Source organism: Kogia breviceps, chromosome 12 (genome assembly GCF_026419965.1).
Source record: "Kogia breviceps isolate mKogBre1 chromosome 12, mKogBre1 haplotype 1, whole genome shotgun sequence".
Taxonomy (NCBI): Eukaryota; Metazoa; Chordata; class Mammalia; order Artiodactyla; family Physeteridae; genus Kogia; species Kogia breviceps.
Genome location: NC_081321.1, coordinates 100020753 through 100032783, shown reverse-complemented (window position 1 = coordinate 100032783; position 12031 = coordinate 100020753). Strand labels below are relative to the sequence as shown.

The 12031-nt window shown below is 55.6% G+C and overlaps 1 protein-coding gene across 13 annotated transcripts in view; it reads right to left on the bottom strand.

Moving 5' to 3' along the window:
• TBC1D22A (TBC1 domain family member 22A) overlaps nt 1-12031 on the bottom strand; it is a 541067-nt gene that overhangs the window by 515603 nt on the left and 13433 nt on the right. For all 13 annotated transcript variants that reach the window (XR_010835979.1, XM_059081667.2, XM_067010451.1 and 10 more), the window contains exons 2-4: nt 7857-7913; nt 6503-6843; nt 2562-2738 (exon numbers count right to left, since the gene is read on the bottom strand). Coding sequence is in view for 12 of the 13 variants with exons in the window: in XM_059081667.2 (XP_058937650.1) it covers nt 2562-2738; nt 6503-6843; nt 7857-7913 (575 nt within the window). In the remaining variant the exon portion in view is untranslated. The remainder of the gene's footprint in view (nt 1-2561; nt 2739-6502; nt 6844-7856; nt 7914-12031) is intronic.

The window sequence follows — 12031 nt, the reverse complement described above, 5'->3', positions numbered from 1 at the left end:
TGAAAAGAATCAGAAGGAAAATAACTAACTTTTTCTGAGTGTTTAGTGAGTGCTGGGCACGCTCCTAAAACCTCATATGTATCAATATTATCAGCAAAATCTGTACAGGTCCCCCCCACTACCCGAAAGTAGAGTGTTTCTATGAAATCTTTCATAAGCTGAAACGGCGTAAAGTGAAAACGCAATTTTCGCTTTTCACTTTTTGTCATGAAAGCAAAAACCCTCTCGCGACTTCCTTCAGTTAGGGAAAACAGGTACCGAGCAGGTCTTCCGTGAAAGCGAGGTGGTGTAAAGCGGGGGACACCTGTGCTGCCACTGCTGTCCCTGCAGGTGACCGAGCGGGGCAAGGCCCGGAGGCTACCAGGCTCGCTCCCGGGCACGTGGAGAGGAAGCCACACCGTCGCTGCCCCCGGGGAGGCTGCCCCCGCACAGCACTCCGCTCCTCACGCACGGTCCCCTTCCGTGGGGCTCAGAGCATGAGACTTCCACGTACCACGGCCCCCAAGCTCTCTCTCCCCGAGCTCCCCACAGCCGGGGATGCTCCAGGAACGGCAGGTCAGGGTGAGAAGCAGGTGTTCTTCTTCTGTCGGAAGAACAGCTCTTGTGTTTGTAATGAGAGCGAGTCAGGAAAACCTAAGGGCCCCTCGGGAGGGGCAGCTAATAACCGGCGTGGCGGCCGCAGACAGACGGGCTCCCTGCCGACCCTGCACAGAGGCCACAGCCTCTCCCTAGTACTATCGGGAAATACGTTGTGAAATTTAAAAGGTGAGCAGAACAGCGTTACCATTCGTATGGAGAGGAGAGAAAAAAATTGTTACGTAACAACACACAGACCCAAGTACCTCTCTACAAACCACTTCTGAATCACCAAAGGAACAAGAGTAACTGTTGGGGGAAGAACTGGCAGACACCCCCTGAAGCAGGGATCCGAGGTGGCTTCCTCCACCTCAGGACAAACCAGCACCCTGGCCTCCTGCTACGATGACCGAGAAGGCAAATCAATTAAGTGCTGTTCCCACCAAAAACAGTGGCCCAAGCCACTCAGAAGGGCCTACGCTCTTCCAAGACCACAAGGCGAGGCCGGAGCATCACTCCTGCTAACGAGACGAGACGTGGCAACCGAACGCCACGTGACCCTGCAGTGGCTTCTGCACGAGGAAGAAAGGTATCATGGGTGCTAGTGGGACAAGCGTCAAGATGTGAACACGGGCCGCGCATTAGAGAGCAGCGCCACGTGGATGTCTAGTTCCCTGACTTTGACAACGATCTCATGACATCAAGAGGGTGTCTTTGTTCTCAGGAAATGATGAAGCCTTGCGGGGCGGATGGCTCAAACGGTCGAGGAAAAACATGTCTGCGCGTAACACACACACACACACACACACACACACACACACACACACACACGATGAGATGGGGCAAGGAGCGTGTGGGGGCGCTCGTGCTGTTCTTGCAACTTTCCTGTAAATGTGAAATCCTATCGAGATAAAAAGTTTAACACAACGTACGTGCGGCCCGTCTCTGGAAGACGACGCCTGGAACCAGGCAAAGGAGAAGGGAAAGGGCTCGTCTTCCCGCTGCACCTACCAAAAACAGCCGGCCCAAATCACTGTGCTCTGAGACTGTGAAACGCGTGCAGGCAAAAACTGAACAAAACGAAGAAGAAAAAACCCACGGTGAGAACGGCACCTTCCGAGCTTCGGGATTGTTCCAAGGCCGCCCTCCTCCTCCGGCCTCGTGAACCAGGCCCGCAGCTTCAGCTTCCGCAGGCTCGGCCGGGGCCTGGGCCGCCTCCCTCCGCGGGCCTCACGCGCCACCTGCTGGCCACGCGGGGCACTGCCTGCCGCGGCGCCCAGCCCGCGGAGCGCAACCGTGAGGGACCACAGCCACCCCCACCCTCCCGAAAGCTCTGGCGTCGGGCAGAACGCCCAGTGCAGAGTGGCACTCAACAGGGATGAGATCCATAAATAGAAGAACACAGATCTGGGTGGGATTCCAGCAGAACTGAAAGCAAGCACGCCTCAGCCTGGCTGCAGAGCGTCCAAGCGGGTATCGTGACCCACGAGAACCACACCTGTGACTGTCCTGTCCCCTGCTGGCCCCTCCACCCAAGACCTGTCTTGCCCCCCACCCCCTGCAGCGCTTACACTCTACGCAGACCCACTGGGCCCCTGCAGGAAGGTGCAAAGTCAGCCACGGCGCGGATCGCTGGCCCCACGACCGCTATGAGGAACGAGGACGTCCGCCTCGCCGGCCCTGCAGAGCTCCCCGAGGCAGTGCTAAGAAGCCAGAAGAGTGCAACTGGGCGTTAAAGAAAAAAGATCACAAAATGCTGATCGAATTGCACAGGAAGCACATTAATAAACATGTCGAGAGTAAACTTTCGGGACAAACGGCTCTCGTCTTAGCAACCTACTGGCGTGAAACACGATAGATCAACCTCTCACCAGGTGAATCACACGGGGAGCAAGTGCGTTAACTGGCAGCAGACCGGCCTTCAGAGCTGCACCCCCTTTAGAAACGAGGCACAGCCGGCGTGGCCTCGCCCACAGGGGACTCACCAAGGTCTGTGTTGGGGCCGGCAAGGAGCTGCTTGAACTTGTCCAGCCGGGAGGCCTCTCTTTCACTTAAGGCTGAGCTGCTGAGGGTACCGGGCTCGGGCACCCCACCCACTGCCACGGTCGCCGAGTGCGGGAGAGACTGGGATCTCTGCAGAGGGACGGCATCGCTGGCGCTTCCTGCAGCGGGAGGGGAGAGAGCAGAGGTGAGGCTCCGGACACACCCACGCCCACGCCCGCCACTAAGGAGGCCTCGCTGCTCTCCCTCCATGGATCTGCCATCACCGAGCAGCGAGCACGTGGTTTCTTGAGGGATGAAATGAATCTAGCTCACACCCATGGAGCGCGCCGGCCCTGCTGGTGGAGGGGCGTTCACGGTGAAACAGACGTGCCCCACGAAAAGCAAGACGCCGACAACCACACAACCGGAGACCAGGTCTGTCAGGGCTGCCAGTGGTCTGGGCCTGCCTGGGTGACGCGGCCCGAGGACCTGCTGGTGTAGGGCAGCGGGGAGGATGCCTGCACGGGTCACCCAGGCCTGGCGTGGAGGGAGGCCACCAAGGCACACGTGGAGGGGGCATGAAGCCCGGGAAGGTGCTGAGGACGCTCTGAATGTCCCAGGCGTCCCCGAGCCCCAGGGGGGAGGCCAGGCAAGGACCGTCACCCGGAGAAAGCAGAGGAAGCTAGATCCCCCACTGCAGGTGGGGACCACAGGCCACCAGATCGCAAGCTTGCCCAGCCCTCAGCCAGGCACCACTGACCTGAGACAGACTGAAGGGCCACCCACAAGGACCCACAAGAGGGCCTGAAGTGACACAGCGCGCGGCACCCAGCACCCAGGACTGGGGACAGGCAAAGAAAAGAGCAGAGGGCCCTCAGGTGGCTTGACAAAGAGCCTCCAGGGACCAGCACGGGACCCACAAGCAAGAGGCCCTGAAAGGCTGTAAGACCCCCGGGCCTAAATCGCATTGAGCAATCGCATCTTCCAAAACTGAAATTTAAAGTAAAGGGCTTACCTGGTGGCACAGTATTTAAGAATCCACCTGCCAATGCAGGGGACACAGGTTCAAGCCTGGTCCGGGAAGGTCCCATATGCCGCGGAGCAACTAAGCCCGTGCGCCACAACTACTGAGCCTGCGTGCCACAACTATGGAGCCTGCGTGCTACAACTGCTGAAGCCCAAGCACCTAGAGCCCGTGCTCCGCAACAAGAGAAGACAACACAATGAGAAGCCGGCGCACCGCAACGAAGAGTAGCCCCCGCTCGCCGCAGCTAGAGAAAGCCCATGCACAGCAACGAAGACCCAACGCAGCCAAAAATTAATTAATTTTTTTTAAAAAACGTACAGTAAAAACCAAACTCCAGGAAATGGGGCAAGGAACAAACAACGTGGAGTGAACATGCTAACGTCGGCTGCCGGCAGCAGCTGCCAGAAGGGAGGTGACGTGCTTTACACCAAACACACAGGATAGGCTCCCAAGGGGGCCCTCGGGGTACCGAGGAGCAAGATGGCCCAGGCCTCCGGGCAGAGTCTGGCCCAGGTAAGCTTCCAGAAAAGCCTGCAAACGTGGCGCAGCGCTGAGAGCACCTTCCCCTTCGGGGCTCTGGGAGGACAGGCTGGAGTGGTGAGGGGAGGACAGAGGTGGCAGGACTCAGCTCCCCTCCCTCCTGGGGAGCTTTCTATTCCCAGCGCGCCTCGTGAGTCTGCAGGAGGCGCCGCAGCAGGGACGGGCCGGCAGCACGGAGTAAACGTGCTGGCTTTTATCTATCTGCGATCTCGTAGAGATGCTCCATGTGACTTTATTCAGACGCTAATGGCCCCACTTGCCCCTGAGCCCCATTTGAAGGTGGGGCTGGTGGGATCTGGAAGGTAAAGCAACAGCAACGGCCCCCAAGGAAACAGTAAGGTCTACAACCAGGCCTCCTGTCACGAAAACACATCAACGTCCCACCTCCGGGGCCCCCGAGAGTGTGATTTAACCACCACCCATTGGTGTCCATACAAGACCCGCTCGCGGCTGGGTCACGGTCAGCTATGGGGACAGCCCTCGCCTGGCCGATGCCCACTGAGCCCTTCCAAGCCAATGACATGCTTTGCCATTAACCCAGTGGTCCCCAAAATCAAGCAAAGTGCCTCTGACTTCAGGTACAAAGGCCACAGATGTCTCAGATATTCATTAAGAAACGGACAGCCAAAAGGCGAAGTAAAGGCCGGGGGAAGCCGGCCTACGAGCCCACACTCCACCACCACTGAGCTCGGAGGCCGCCATCTCCCCAGGGCTGAAGGGCAAAGCTGACGCAGCAGGGAAGCCCCGCGGGCGCCGCGCAGGGTGACACCTGCTCCCCATGCGGGCTCACGGCTGGGACGGGCGGTGGCACAAACGCTGGCAGAGACACAGCCACACCGCGGGAGAAGCCACACTCTAACTGCACCATGCCCCGCAGCGGAACGTTCCAGGACATTCAGAATTTCAATGCGCTGCTCACAGGAGCAGTGAAGTCAAACGGACCTCAAAGGTCTCTCACCTGAGGCAGAGGCCCCGGCCCCGGGCAGCACATCCGGGTGCAGCGACGGGAGTGGCTGCCACGCTCCATGGGCAGCAGGCCCTGAGGGCAGCTCGGATTACATCACCAGCATACACGTAACTGCCCAGGGCGCCCAGGAAGAGCAAAGAGGACCCGGACGTGGTCCTGCCTCTGTGGCTCGCCGGGGTGCTGCACCAGCTGCGGAGCCCACAGCAGGGACTCGGTGCGTGGGGACGCCTGCCCGGCCCGGGCACTCACAGGAGGGGCTCAGAATGCCCGTCAGAAGTCACGGGGATTTTCCATCAACCTGTAAAAGCCCTAACTGGATGTCCTTCCATTTTTAAGCTCTAATACTTCAAAGTTCACCCTATTTTAAAGAAAAATAGTTCACATTCCAATACAAAAACTGATCAAATGAAATAATTCACACCTAAGAAGACTGTAACATTTTAGAAGTTAATTTCTGGAAAGTGTTTTTGAAAACTAGACCTAAGTATGAAACCTAATTCTGCAACTACCGGCAGGTAACCTTAGGCTGCGGTGATGATCTCACCTGCTTATCTGTAAGCAAGGGCGACACCCTAAGCCCCAGGAGACCCTGGGGAGAGGGGTTAGAGGCTGTGCAGCTGCACTGCTGACCCCCCTGCCCCCAGACCCCCACAACCACCCCCTCACCTACCGCCTCCCACCTCCGTTCTGACCCCTGGCACCTGCCACCTTCAAGCCCTCGTGCCTGCTCACACATCGTGCGTAGGCTGCTGTCTGTCCCCCTCGCCAGCATGGACGCTCCACGGGGCAAGGACTTCCATTCAGCTCGTCCCCTGGGGCAGCCCGAGCCCAGAGGACAGCGTCCCACCCACCGCAGATGCTCGTTAAACGGCTGCGTCGTTTTCTATCTCAGCCCCTCCAACAAAAAGAGCAGAAGTGAGGAAGGTAGTGGCAGGCACATGGACACGAGGAGCAGACGTGAGCTGACCCTGGCGGAGTTTATAATTCAAAGCTGGCACTTCCCAAGAGCAGACACCCACGCCACAGACCCTGAGCCCACGTGTCTGCGTCCTGGAGGGAATCGCCAGAAGCGGCCGAGAGAGGTCCAGCCCCGGTACGTGCAGCTGGCCCGGCCCCTGGCCTGAAAACACCCCCGGGAGCAGCCAGGGCGTCCTGACAAGGGCGGGGTCCCCCAAGTAGCCCACGGAAGTTCCTGGCTGGCCACTCCATCTGCAGGGGAGACGCACTCAGCCAGGAGAGAGAAAGTGCGCTGCCTCTGCTGCCCAGAACGTCCGCTGCCACTCGGGTCTAGGAGCCCCAGGGTGGAGACCCTTGCTGCACGGGAGGATGGGGCCCTCCCCACCCCGGTGAGCGGCCTCCAGCCCCGCTTTCTAGAGATGGGCCCCACCTCAGCAGCCCTCCCCTCCCACCTGCGGGACAGGACGTGTGGCTCTCGCTGACAGACTTCACCAGCCGGAGGTCACCACTCGGGACCAGAGGAGGCTCCACCGAAGGCTCTGGCTTCTGCTCGGGCCCCAGAGCCCCCGGCGGCTTGTGGCAGCCCTGCCGCTGGCTGTGGTCGCGCAGGACGCGGTTGGCCGTCTCCATGACGACCGCAGTGTTCAGGCTCTCGGCCGCCATGGCCAGGAGCTCGTCGTCATCCTCGCCGGCATCCCAGGCGTCGCTGGTGTTGCTCTCAAACTCCTGAAAGGTGCTGACTCGCTTGGCCTTCACCGGCGTGGTCGGCACCTTGGGTGTGGCCTTGAGCAAGCTGCAAAGCAAAGGCAGCTTTTACTTGCGCCTCGGGGGGGCTGGGCGTGGTCACCCAAGACCGGTCAGAGAGGAGACCCCAGGCGAAAAGGTACACAAGCGAGCCGAGAGTGAAGTGAAAGAGCAAACACGATGCAGAGACATCCAGAATGAGACAAAGCTCACAGGATGCAGCGACAGGGAAGGAGAGGTTTTCTGGGAGGGTCACGCTGAGTGTTCGCCCCACAGACCGACAACATATGAGGACACACAGCCCTGCCCCCCAAACACTCTCTCACCCCGACACCTCTGCAGACCTCCTAAGGCAGCAGCTGGCGGTGTGGGTCAGGAGAGACTGTTCGCGGGACACAGGCCCTTGGCAGGTGGATCTGGACACGGGACAATTTCAAGGATGCCCACAGCATGACGACACACAACACCGGCCCCTCCGAGTGCCGGGAGCTCATCCGACACGTGTGTTCCTCCAGGGCCACCCCTGCCCCACGCCCACCCCTGCTGGAGGAGCCCAGACACGAGCAAGCGAGCTGCAGGCGGTGGGCAGAGAGCAGGGAAAGTCGATTAACCCTTAGCTACATGGTTTGCAAAAAATTTCTCTTGCAGGTTTTCTACTTTTTTGATGGTGTGTCCTTTGAAGCACAAAAGGTTTTAATTTTGATGATGTCCAATTTACCCTGTTGCTGTTGTTGCTATTGGTGTGTTCTAAGAAGCCGTCTCCCGATCTAAGCTCACAAAGACTTGCCAGCCCCGCCCTGGCCCACGGGCAGCCCGTGACCCCGCACAGGCCGCCCACCTTGGGCCGTGGCTTCCACGTCTGCCCTCCCTCCTCCGAGGTCGGGCTGTACGAGGCCAGCAGCGCCTCACACAAAGCAACTGCTCGATGCGTGCTGGCTGAGTGAAAGGCCACTTTCCTCCCCCTCAGGAATTCCAAGGAGCTGGGGGGGGGGGGCTGGCCACAGCCCCCCAAAACCTGGCCTGAGATGAGAAGAGCCTTGTGAGATTGGAGGCGTCACTTACGTGCCATGTAACAGTGGATCAAATGGGGGGTGCTGGGCGCCATACACATGCTGGATGCTATTCAGAAAGAAAGGAAAACAAATTAGCTTCTCCTCGGCTTTCCCAGGAGCCCCCCACTGACTCAGAAACAAGGCCAGCTCCTCGAACCCGCGCCCGAGGGAGCAACTCCGGCCACCGCAGGGTCCCGAGGGAGTGTCTGGAAGGAATGAACAGCGCCGTGCAAGCCCACGACCTGCACACAAGCAGGGCATTTAGCGTCCCTGCGTATGGGCCTCACTAAGGGACCCACAGCCCCAAGGGCGTCAGCACAGAGCCTCGGGCAGCGACTAGGGGAGCTGGTGAGGCTCCCCGCAGCCTCTGCCCTCGGACTAAAAGACGGACCACGAAACGCCCGTCGAGAAGTTCTCCTCTGGTACCATTCTGTCTAAAGATGGAATACAGAACTACAGAGAAGAGAAATATAATTTTGTTAAGACTTCATGGTTTCACTATAAAGTCTGTGTTCATCAGAGTAGATCTGGAAAAGAGACGGAAACAGAGTAACTTGTGGCACGCTGGTCAGCGGAGTGACCCCACCCACGCCCCCTCCTCCTCTAGAACGCCGCGGTCAGAAAGAGACAAAGGAGAAACGCTTAGCTGGCACACCCCCTGGCCCTTAGCTTTCCCCTTCTTCTGGCCCGGAACACACACGAGGCCAAGAGGTGCCTCAGCCATCCTGCCCCCGACAGAAATAAACAAGAGTTAAAACTAAAGCCTCAGGCTTTCCCTGGTGGCGCAGTGGTTGAGAGTCCACCTGCCGATGCAGGGGACGCGGGTTCGTGCCCCGGTCCGGGAGGATCCCACGTGCCGTGGAGCGGCTGGGCCCGTGAGCCATGGCCGCTGAGCCTGCGCGTCCGGAGCCTGTGCTCTGCAACGGGAGAGGCCACAGCAGTGAGAGGCCCGCGTACCACAAAAATAATAATAATAATAAGTAAATAAAATTGACTGTGGTGAGAGTTCTACAACTTTTTGAATACAATATAATATCACTGAATTTTACACTTTAAATGAGTGAATGGTGGCATATGTGAATTAAAATAGGTGAATTATGATATGTGAATCTCAATAAAGATGTAACTTTTTTAAAAGGCCGTACAGCTTCCCCTTGGTTCTCCTGGCCACCATGCTGTGAGGAAGCCCACACCAGCCACAGGGAGGGCCCGTACGTGTAGGCACCACAACTAACAGCGCTGGCAGGGGTCCCGGGTGATGGCCTGCGCCCACCTGCGAGACACGTGAGGAGGGACTCAGGCCGCAGCCTTCAAGACTTCCCAGTGACACCCAGGAGCTTTCTTTTCTTTTTTCTTTTTTATTGGCCAAAAAAAAAAAAAGTATCAGCCTGCCTAGGTCAAGCACCACCCATCTGTCATGGTCCCTTTCCTGAAATTTCCATGGATGCCTCCCTGACCTTGGTAGAAAGTTTCCAGTTTTAAGAATCCAAAGGCCTGGGTTCAAGTCCCAACGCTTAAAGCTAATAAGAGCATTAACCAAGTAATTGTTCCGAGCTTTACCTTCCTCACCCCAGAAATGGAAACAAGAATGTGTATGAAATGAGATAACCATATAACAGCAGTGTGAATATTGCCGTGACGTACAGACAGTATTTACCAATACTATCAATCTATCTTTCCTTGAACATTTGCATTCTTCCATTATGCTCAAATGTATTCAATATGGCTCAAAACCAGCAGGCAGTCTGGTCTACAGCCCACTATTTGCATGTCGTTTTCACAAAAGTCTGCAACATTATCACATACTGCAGGCCTTTCCCTCCCAGGACAGCAGGAAACTCATTACTTCTTCATGGGCAAACCACTTGTGTTTACTGAGCAGAAAATGTTCCAACAAAGTTCAAGCTCAGACTAAAAGGAACCTCATTTTATCTTATTAAAATTACATTTTTCTTTGGTTTTGCATAGGGAAAGAGAAAAACAGGCTTCAACTAAAGCCCTTTTTAAAGAACAAGTGGCAACTAATACACATGCCTCCTTTCAAATAATGAAATCTTTCCTTAAAACATATATTAAGCAATAAACTTTTTTGTGCACTGTACTGCTTTAAAGCACTACAGTAATTGCCTGCACCCTACTGATTCCTTCTAAAAAGCAGATCCACGTGACACAGTTCCACTGCCGGCTACACGCCCTGGAAAAACAGTTACACAAGTACACAAGGAGACAGGTTCAGCGATGTTCATAATACCACAAAGAGAAAAAATGCTAAGAAAAATCTACATGTCCATTATCAACTGAATAATGAATAAACAAACGAGAACATACGCATATAACGGAATACCAACAACCACAGCAAACACGAAGGAACTTCAGCCACCAGATTCAAGATGGGACAAGTTCATTAACATGATAGTGAAACGCTGAATACACACAGTATGACACCACGTACAGGAAGTTTTTTAAATGCAAAAATGAGACAATATATCATTTTGGGGTACACACATGAGTGGTCAAAAATCCTACTCTGCGTGCAGGGTAACCGCAAACTTCAGAACCGTGACGATGAGGGGAAGTGAGAGTAAAGAGCTGGGCCCAGGACAAGAACACGACAGCATCAACTGCAGACGTGGTCGACGTTCCCCGGATTCATCTGTATGCCTTCTTGGAGGTCTGAAATGTGCTCTAGTGTTTTAAACAGGTGGCTCTGGCTCTGAGAGGGGAGGTGTTTGCAGGCACAGCATTCAGAGGGCCAGGGAACGCAGTGCCTGGAGCGCTCCTCGAAGACACATTTCTCCAAGTCTCCCCAGACCCCATTCTTCCTACTCTGTACACAGAAATCTTTCAAAAAGAAGGCTCACCGTCATGAACCACCACAGAAATGCACATCAAAATCACAATTAGAGGGACTTTCCTGGCAGTCCAGTGGTTAAGACTCTGCACTTCCACTGCAGGGGGCAGGGGTTCGATCCCTGGTCAAGAACTAAGATCCTGGGCTTCCCTGGTGGCGCAGTGGTTGAGAGTCCGCCTGCCGATGCGGGGGACGCGGGTTCGTGCCCCGGTCCGGGAGGATCCCACGTGCCGCGGAGCGGCTGGGCCCGTGAGCCATGGCCGCTGAGCCTGCGCGTCCGGAGCCTGTGCTCTGCAACTGCCTCGACCAAAAAATTTTAAAAAAAGAAAAAAATCACAATTTAGGTACCACTTCACAGACAGGAGGGGGGCAAAAATTTAAAGATAATATGTGTTGGCGAGGGTGCAGAGAAACTGAAACCCTCACACGCTGTGGATGGGAGTGAAGATGGGTACAGCCGCTCTGGACAACAGCCTGGCAGGTCTTCAAAAGGTCCAACATTGACCACATGACCCTGCGATTCCACTCCTAGGTACACACTCAAGAGAAATGGAAACACGTCTACACAAAAAACTTGTACCGTATTATTCATAACAGCCAAAATGTGGAAACAGTCCAAATGTCCATCAACTGATAATGGATAAATCAAATGTGCCTATCCATACAATGGAATATTCATTATTAGGTCATAAAAAGAGGTGCTCCAACATGGGTGACCCCTGAAAACGTCACAGTCAGTCAAAGAAGCTAGTCACAAAAGACCACACATATGATTCAATTTACATGAAACATCCAGAATAGGCAAATCTATAGAAACAAAAGTCCATGAGCAGTTGCCGGGGGCTGGGAAGACGGAATGGGGAAGCACTGCTGATGAGCTCTGCGCCTCTCTCTGTGCTGATGGTGGTACAACTGGGTGAATATACGAAAAACACTGAATTGTACACTTTAAGTGGGTGAAATGTATGTTATGTAAGTGACATCTCTACAAAGGTGTTACAAGGAAGGAAGGAGGGAGGGAGGGAGGGAGGGAGGGAGGGCAAGCTAGGGAGAAGCGAGGATGGGGAAGGACCAGACCAGCCCCTCCTGGCCCAGGTGCCGGGGAGCAGGTGCGCGTGAGGGGAAAGGCTCAGGGCGCAAAAGCACGCCTTCAGCACCCGACGCCCGGATGACCAACATCAGTCGATAAACCTTGACACAGGTCCAAGCCCCCCCCTCCCGCCCCGAATAAGAGTCCGCACCGCTACCGTCTCAGAACATTTCAGTGCACTTCATGTGGAAAGGACGGACACTTTTATCATCCTCCAAACTAAGAAAATGAAACTTAAGAAAGA